The sequence below is a fragment of the Arvicanthis niloticus genome, chromosome 13 (genome assembly GCF_011762505.2).
Source record: "Arvicanthis niloticus isolate mArvNil1 chromosome 13, mArvNil1.pat.X, whole genome shotgun sequence".
Taxonomy (NCBI): domain Eukaryota; kingdom Metazoa; phylum Chordata; class Mammalia; order Rodentia; family Muridae; genus Arvicanthis; species Arvicanthis niloticus.
Genome location: NC_047670.1, coordinates 50,469,357 through 50,478,094, shown reverse-complemented (window position 1 = coordinate 50,478,094; position 8,738 = coordinate 50,469,357). Strand labels below are relative to the sequence as shown.

At 46.5% G+C, this 8,738-nt stretch overlaps 1 protein-coding gene across 1 annotated transcript; it reads left to right on the top strand.

The window, feature by feature from the left end:
• Positions 1–5,641: 5,641 nt before the first annotated feature.
• Positions 5,642–8,241, top strand: LOC117719259 (lymphocyte antigen 6F-like). Its single transcript, XM_076912309.1, has 3 exons — positions 5,642–5,733; positions 6,161–6,277; positions 8,018–8,241. Exons 1-3 carry the CDS (start codon positions 5,664–5,666, stop codon positions 8,239–8,241), a joined length of 411 nt encoding a protein of 136 aa, XP_076768424.1. The 5' UTR covers positions 5,642–5,663.
• Positions 8,242–8,738: the final 497 nt, after the last annotated feature.

Below are 8,738 nucleotides of genomic sequence, written 5' to 3'. Positions count from 1 at the left end.
TGCAGAGGTTACAATGTTGCAGGTTGAGAGTTGTAGTTTGTCTTAGGATTCCTTTACCACCCCAAATAGCTCTTCCTTGGACACTTCTCTTCTGACCTAACATCTGGTGACTCACAGAATCTTTATGAATGCACTAATAAAACCCTAGCTTCCTCCAACCAGAAAGCCATGAGTCATCAGATACCACTTGGAGCCTGTAGCAGAGGTGATCTGAGTTGGCTCTAACACCTTTACCTGATCTTTTCAGTAGTGTGTGTGAAAAGTACATTCATTTAGGACTTTCTTTGTTGTTACTAAAAAAACTTCATCATATTGATACAGGGAACTTGGGGTTATTTGGTCTCAGACCCTAGGTACAAGGCACTGAGGTGCATACTTTACATACCAAAGCAGATCTGGCCTCTAGGTTCTCCTAGCATCCCTCAGTCCTTACCTCCATACCCTGTACCCCAACCCTGAACTTTCCAGCCCAGAGGCTGGACTGCCTTTTCCCAGAGGCTCCTCCCTATAGAACCCAGACGTTTTGGACTGTCCTCCGCCTCCTTCTCTCTCTCCTTCTCTTCCTTTCTCTCTCTCTGCACATGTTTTGAATTTTATGCTTTCTCTCTTTCTCCCTCCCCACAGTGACTTCTTTTGCCTTGTTCCTTGGGACCAGTGAACCTGATTGAGATTACCATTCCTATAAACCTGCATATATGTACATATATATATATATATATATATATATATACATAATATATATGCATATGTATATTAAAATCTCACTTGAATTGGCTCCTTTCATTGGCATAAAAGATTATCAGATTTACCCTAAAGCTTTCCCCAAGACCACTGTCATTCATAATTGCCTTCAAAATGAACTGTCTTTATTCCCTTCGAGGTGATACTGAATTATTGTGTCACCATGTCCAAAGCTTCTATAGTCCAATGTAACAGATATTACTGGAAGCTTGCCAGAAATGGACACTCACACATTCACACTGAGTGTAAATTGAGTTGAACGATTTTATTCCGGACATCTGGGATCACACACAAGTGATAGGTACCTAGCTTTGTTTCTGGGGGTCTAGAATGTAGAGTTTTCAAAGGCTGAAACCACATCCTGGCATCTTTTGCACAGGGGTCTTTGAAAAAGTAAGCAGTTTGAAAAAGGTGATTTTAACAGAAGCCAAGAACATCCATTAGCCAGAGGAGTGTAGGGGAGTTGTTTCACACACACAGGTGATGCTAATAAAGGCTAAGATAACTCATCTAGAACACCCTGATCTAGAATAGAACAAGGTAGTCTTCAATTTATTCTCCACGAAGGACATCACATTCTAATTATACCTGTAAATGGCCTTAGCAAGAGTACAAGATGGAGGGATGTCAGCAGTGTCATGCCTCATCACACAGAGGGATAGAGACAAAGGGCGATGTTTTCCAGAATCAAAATGGACAGACTTTTGTAAAGCTGTAACTCACAAAATTATCAAGAAAAAGAGGATATGAAAAAACCCTGAGACTGTGAAGGGAAGAATCTAGTGCTTCTGTTTGGTCATGAACCAGCACAAAGCACCAACATGTTGTTTGTATGCAAGGCTCCTGCAAAGATGCTTCCGCATCACTGCTGAACCTCAGACTGGCTGCACGCTGTTAGGTAACATGGTGAGAAGAAGACAACTACCACAATTTGGAGCCAAATTTGAAACAAGCTTGATCATTATTGGGTGCATAAAAGAACTGGGTAGTGACTGTTGTTTTGTATGAAAAGAAAGAGAAAGCCAGGGATGTGTTTGGTGGAGGCCCAGGTGCTGCCTCTGCAGGCCTATGCTGAGGCATCCCTTCCCCTACTGTACCAGCCACAGGACTGTATAGTATAGAATAGAGTTTATTTAAGGCACGGTGAGAGGAACCCAAGGAGTAGAGACAGAGAAAGGCAGAGAGGAAGAGGGAGAAAGAGAGAGAGAGAAAAAGAGAGAGTGAAAGAGACAGACACAGAGAGACAGAGAGGCAGAGAGAGAGAGAAGAATAGAGTCCAGCTATGAGCATGGGGAGAGAAGGGGAGGGAAATGTGGAGAGAAGAGACAGAGGGGGAAGAGAGAAAGAGAACAAGAGAAGAGAGTGAGGAGGGGAAGACCAGGCCCTATTATATATAGTGAGTGAGACAGTTTTACCCCAGGAAACTGTGGGGCAAAGCTTAGAAGAAATGCCAACACTGACAGTCTCCCTGGACAGCTCTCCTAGAGCACTGCAGGAGTGGGACTGCTCTCTACCCAAATCAGGCTTGGCCTACTCAACTCCATAGAGACAAAAGCCAAGTCAGGTGAAAACCAGTTAGGCTTCTGTTTCCCTACCAGAGAACTGTCTTTATAGAAATCATTTGATTGATGATCTCATAATCAACCTGACACACAACTTGCCCGGACTGTGGCATTTCCTAAACTGTCCCTTTCCTCCCCTTCACCTCACTCAAGCTAAATAATCTAGATCCTCAATTTCAGTACAGGAGCTGTCCTCCAACACAGACTTCTCAGTCATTTCTAAGGACCATGCTCACTACCCTGCAACATCCTGCTCCCCAGCTCCTCTGCATCCTGAGACCACAGCCCATGTGGGAGGGGCAAGTGGCATTTCCATGAAGTTCACTGAGTTAACATGAAATCTTTGATGTATGACTCAAGGTGGCAAGGGAGGCATATGTGACCTTGGCTACTTACCAGAGGTCATTCATTCTCTGAGGAGAGGAATGGGATTGGTTAAGGTTGACCTGTTCATTGTGACAGTAGTCAGGCCTCTGGCTGAGTTGGAAGGCAGGAGAGAGCTCTGGGTGTGTTTGTCTTACTTGTAGCTCTCTCTGCAGAGGGCCTGGCTTCTCTAACACAAGCCTGGCCACATCTGGTACCTCGAACTCTAAGATTATACAAGTACACAGTTACCCTCTCCCTTCAGAGTTAATTTAAGTGGTCTGTCAGTAATTTGTGCAGAAGTCCACCATTAAAAAAAGCTAGCTCCCCAACAGGTGCTGGGAAGAAAGTGGAATACTCAGGAGAACCCCTAGTTTAAGACTTTTAGGAAAACAGTGCACTGCAATGTGCTTTTATGACTTTATCCTCCAAAGGGAAGGTGATGTTCCCATTGCCATCCTGGAGTAGGGATAACGCTGGCCCAAGAGCCCTGGCAATGAAGTCAGAAGAGCAAAACAGCAACAGGTCTGTGATAATGGACAGAACTCTCTATTCTCACAAGGGAGGACTGTCACCTGGGGTTCCAGCCATTACTCACTCCTGCTCCCCTCCAGCCACATGTGGTCTCAGAAAATGCTAGAACATAAAGGAACCAGAAGAGTAACTGAAAAACGGACTCCATGACATTGCTTAAAAGATGGGGTAACACTTCTTAGTGACTTAGCTGCTCAAAAATTCTGCATGTTCCTGTAAGTGTCCTCACTCATCCTCTGTAAATAATTCATCTAAACTCATTGGATGGTGAAATTGGGGCGGGATTGCCATTTGGATCAGTCATTGCTGCCCTCTGTTTGTTTGCAGAGTCTGACTGTCTATGCTCTTTGCTTCACATACACTTGTTCATGCTTGAGCCAGTGCCTAGGGCAGCATGTGAAGGAATTACAGAGAAAACTTGTCTTTCTTGCTCTCTTCCTCCTACCACTGTGCTGGGTTATGCCGTGTTGGTATCAAACGTGATATGCTTGCATCATAGATTATAGGGTAACAAAGAAGGGATTTTGTAATGGAGGTAGAATAGAGGACCTGGAATGTAACAGAATGTTAACAACCATTGTGTCTTGCATAAATTCCCCAGTGATGGCTCCAAGGATTTGAAGCAGTCTTTGGGTTTGGTATTCAATCCTGGAGAGGCTGATTCTCCACTGCTCCTTGAGAATCCTGATGTCAGCCTACCTTGTCTGTTTCTTTGATCAATCATCCTGTGTAACCCAGAACACTGACACTGGAGTTGGATGTACTGTGAAACCAACCAGAAATGATAGAAAGACCGAGACTGTGTTTCAGCCCTGTGCCTTCCATCAGGAGAATCTGCCTGCTGTTCTCTGAGCCTCTGGCTTCCTTCCCTTAGCAGCCTTCTGCTTCCGTGGATGTGCTTAGTTTGCTGATTCCGTGGTCCATCTTGGGACACAGTTGTGCTCTGAGCATCCCTGTTCTGTTGCTGTGGTGTCATCTCAGGATGATTTCCAGCTCAGGTCTCTTTCTCTGTCCAGACTTCCTTCTGTAACCTTTATCAGGGCCTTGCAGACACTTAAGTGGGGTACTCACTGGGCTCTGCTCCATGAGGTTAAGAAACTCAGACTCTGGCTTGCTGTGGGGGCCCTGCTGCTCATTCCAGGGCTGGGACACAGATGAAATCAAGATTTGGTGAATTAGTAATGTTTTAGTTATTAGAATACTATGCCACATGATGGTAACATAAAGGACAAGGACTCCTTTGTGGGACACAATGGACTAGGACCTAATAGGTGTAGGGACAGGCAAGATACAAATTAGAGCAAGGAGGCTGAGATTGTGGCTTCTTCATTGATTCTTCTGGGCCCCAGTGACACTGGGGTCATTCATCCTCTGCATAAAACTTCCTTGTGCTATGAAAATCATCCCTGGCTCTAGCTACCAGATGATGTTCATAGCACCTGCAGCCCCATCTATCACCCAAACACAACAGACATTGCTTAGTAACTTGCATTCCAGTTGTCACCTGGTTCTTGGATCAGGACTCTCACTTGTGGATACAAGACCCTGTTGGTGGCTTGCTCAACAGAGCCAGTCTCCAGGTATTTGTCAGTTGTTTGCTGGCTTATAGGAAGGAGGGCAGTGGGCTCTGAGCCACTGCAGCCCATACCCTCTACTTAGAAACAGGGAAGACCCATGTGGTGGTAGGAGAAGCCACAACAGCTTCAGTTCATGCCTTTGATATCTATGAGTTTGAGCCAGTCTGGTCTACTGACAAAGTCCTAGGTTAGCCAAAGCTACACAGAGAAACTCTGTTTCAAATGAACAATAACAACAACAACAAAACCAAACCATTAAACAAATCCAAACAAAAACCAGGAAAAGGCTGAGCAGGTTGCCTGCTTCCTTGCTTTCTGAACAGCAAGCACAAGTCAACCATAACCCCTGCCCTTCTTTCCTCTTAATCCTCCAGAAACATGGTCACTCCACAACTGCATGGTCCTCCCTTCCCAACTGCTATGTATCTGGCTTGACCAAGTCACCAACAAACCTTTCTAATTTATAAGCAATAAACATGTTGGCCTATCAGAATTAAGTACTGAAACACTCCCTTTCAGGATGCCAGATGGGAGAGGCTGAGGTAAAGGAAAGTCCTTTAGACCACGTCTGACTGGACTTTCCACAGTGCCAGCAACCTGGTCACAGAGAAGAAGTAAGGACTGGTGTCAGGAGGGAGCTTCTGGGAGGCAAAGGGAAGTGCCCTCAGGATAGGACTGTGGGTGGGAGTCTGGGATTAGGAAGAAAAGCTGGGTGGGTGGTGCATAAGAGATGTGGGCATGCATCTATTCCTGGGGGAGAGCTGTGTGGAGGGTTGGAGGGAGGATAGATTGGATGCCCGAGTCCTGGAGGAGCCCAGGGATGGGATTGGGGTCTATTAACTGGCTCCAACTTCCCAGGCTTTATCTGAGCACCCATTCTCTGAGGATGAACAGTTCTCACACTACAAAGTCCTGTGTGTTCATCCTGCTTGTGGCCCTACTGTGTGCAGAAAGAGGTGAGATAGAAAGTGAGAGAGGTGCAGGAGGGTACAATGGAGATGGAAAAGGGCCTCAGGGTTGGGGCTACACCTGCAACTACATTGTGTGCCCAGTGCCCAAGGTGTGTTGGGGTCAGGGGGTTGGGATTGGCTCATGGTTGGTGGAGCTTCCTGTGCTGGGGTACTTGCTTGCTGGGTCTGCAATCCTGCCAGGAGGACTGTTGGAATTCACTACCTCTGCCACAAACCCCGAGACAGCAGGATCAAACATATTTGTACAACTTTGTCTCTTGGTTCACTTTTCCTTTTGGTGGAGGTGACTGGGCAGTCATGTTCTTGCTCTGTCCTAGTGGCCAGCAACTGTAGGGAAGTAAAGCCAGTTGTAGAAGTGGGATCTGGGCTAAGAAGGGTATGCCCTAGCCCTCATGTATTGGCTTGTTTTCAGCTCAGGGGCTCATATGTTACCGTTGCCGGAGGGTCCTACTTGAGGCTTCCTGCCCATTAGTTACCTGCTCTAAGTTGGATGCATTCTGTGTTACTAAGAAGATAGACTCTGTTTTCAGTAAGTACACTATGGCTTCTATAATGACGGATGAGGTTGTCTTGGGAGAAAAGGTGAGGTCTGGGCACTTGTTATGGGCCATGGTTCCCCTCCCTCCAAGTTGGAATGGGACCCTTGGAAAGTGGTGGCTGTCAGGGTCCGGGGATGTGCAGGGATGGGGATCATGAGACAGGACTACCCACTGGCGTGCATGGTGTTCATCATCCCCCCTCTGTAGTCAGTGTAGTCATGTGACTCTCCTGACTGTATGTTATGTCTGAGGTCTCACAGGCTCACTGATGGACCAGAAGATCTGGAAGCATTGAGTGAGTCTGCGTTTAATGAAGGAATCTGGAGCTTAGGCCAAAGGACTGACTTAGGAATGTTGATAGAAGAGACCTCAGGACACTTCAGATCCTCCAAAGTGCCAGTTCCAGGCATATCCTCAAGATAGACCAGGCAGGAGCAGCCCCACCCTGCTATCCAGTTTCCTGTTCCTGACCACAGCCTGCCTGTCTCCTGGAGCAGGTGTCCTAGAGATAACTGTGTGGGGAACTCAAGAGTCTGAGAGGCTGGTTGCCCTTTGTGCTGTGCTAGTGGGTGATCTTACACTGTGCTGTGTCTTTGTGTGTGTGTGTGTGTGTGTGTGTGTGTGTGTGTGTGTGTGTAAATGTGGGTGCACTTGTATGAATGTGTGTAATGTAAGTAATGCTCTGAGGACATCCTTAAGTACCATTCCTTAGGCATGGTTTACCTTTTATGTAAATGAGGTTTGCTTCCCCTGGAACTGGAATGACAGATGGTTGTAAACCACCTTGTGGAGTCTGGGAACCAAACCCTGGGCTTCTGTAAGAGCAACAAGTGCTTTAACTGCTGAGCCAAGTCTCCAGTCCCAACCACCTTGTTTTTGGAGACACCATCTTCACTGGGACCTAGGATTTGCCAAGTATGCTTTGGGTGAAGAGGAGGGGGTTGCAGAGAGTTTCTAGGATCTCCTGATTCCCCACCCCAATCCCAGCACAGAGATCATAACCCACACTCCCTCACTTGGCCATCTCTTTACATGGTTGCTGGGGATGGATCTTGTATCCTTGGGTTTCCATATGGCAAGCCCTTCAATGACTGATCTGCTTCTCCAGCACATTGTATATAAGGGCACATGTGTATACACGTGTGGATGTACATGGCCTGGAGAGGTACAAGTTTATGAAACCCAGAAGTTGATGGGTATATTCTGTGACATCTATTTTATTTACTGAGATAGGGTCTCACACTGACCTGCAAGGTTGCATTTTGAGCTGGTCTATCCTTATGTCAGCTGGTGAACTTACCTCAGAGATGTCCCATCTTTGTGTCCTGGGCACAGAAATACAAGTAGGCCACCATGGCTGCCCATCTTGTGATGTGCTCTAGTGATCCTAACTGGGAGCTCATGCTTGCGCACACAAGCACTTTATCTACCAAGCCTCCTCACCAGTCCATGGTTTTGATTTTTGAATCTTTGATATTTGAGACAGGGTCTCATTCTAGCCCCAGGATAGCCTAAAAGTCCCTATGTAGCCCAAGTTAGAACTGAACTCATTAAAATTCTCCTGCCTCAGTCTTCCAAGTTCTGGAATCACAAGTCTGAATTACCATGTCTGGTTTCAACATGCCTTAGAGACAAGTCTGGGCCATCCAGGCCTGGAGGCATGTGGCCAAGACTTTGGGAAGCTCTGTTGTGCCTGCATTAGAGATGAGTCACTCCATGATGTCTTACAGGTGTTCATAGAAAAACAAAAAAGGAAAGTTTCTGTTTTCCATCCTGCCCTCCTACGTTTGAAAGAATCAGTCTTTTTTTGAATGTGACTAATTCCTGTTGCAAGGAAGACCGGTGCAATGCAGAGTATCACACTGACGACAGCACCTGGACCATGACAGAAGTGCCTCTGTTCAGCCTGGGCTCAGTCCTCCTGCAGACCTTGCTGAGATGGTCCTTCCAATGACCCCAGCCTTGTCCTTTATCCTCGTGTGTAATCACTCCTTCCTGTAGCCATCTAGAGATGAATTATGAGTTATAGAAACTCTGAGGTGGGGTAGAGTGTGGAACATTCTGTCTCAACTTTATAGGTCCCTTATAGTTGGGTAGGGGCCCCACTTCTCTCCAGGGCTTTCATGTCTGTATTTCTTGGAATGTACTGGCTGGTATGCCATTTTGTTGTGGATTCCTACTCCTGGACCTGCAGGCATGTGGACAGCACAGGGAAGAGTCAGAGTTCTTAGGTATTATTCCATCCCTGTCCACACATAAATATCTGGGTCCTACAGGGTTCCCACATGGGCAGATCAATGTCCCCCTGTTGACTTCAATAAACCCTTTGTTATCCCAGCCAAGATCTCTGTTTTCCGTTGCTACACTGAGTCAACCATGTCCTACCTGCCAGTTTACATCTCTGCCCTTTACACCAGCCACAATAGGTACCTCATGTTAGCCAGCTCAGAG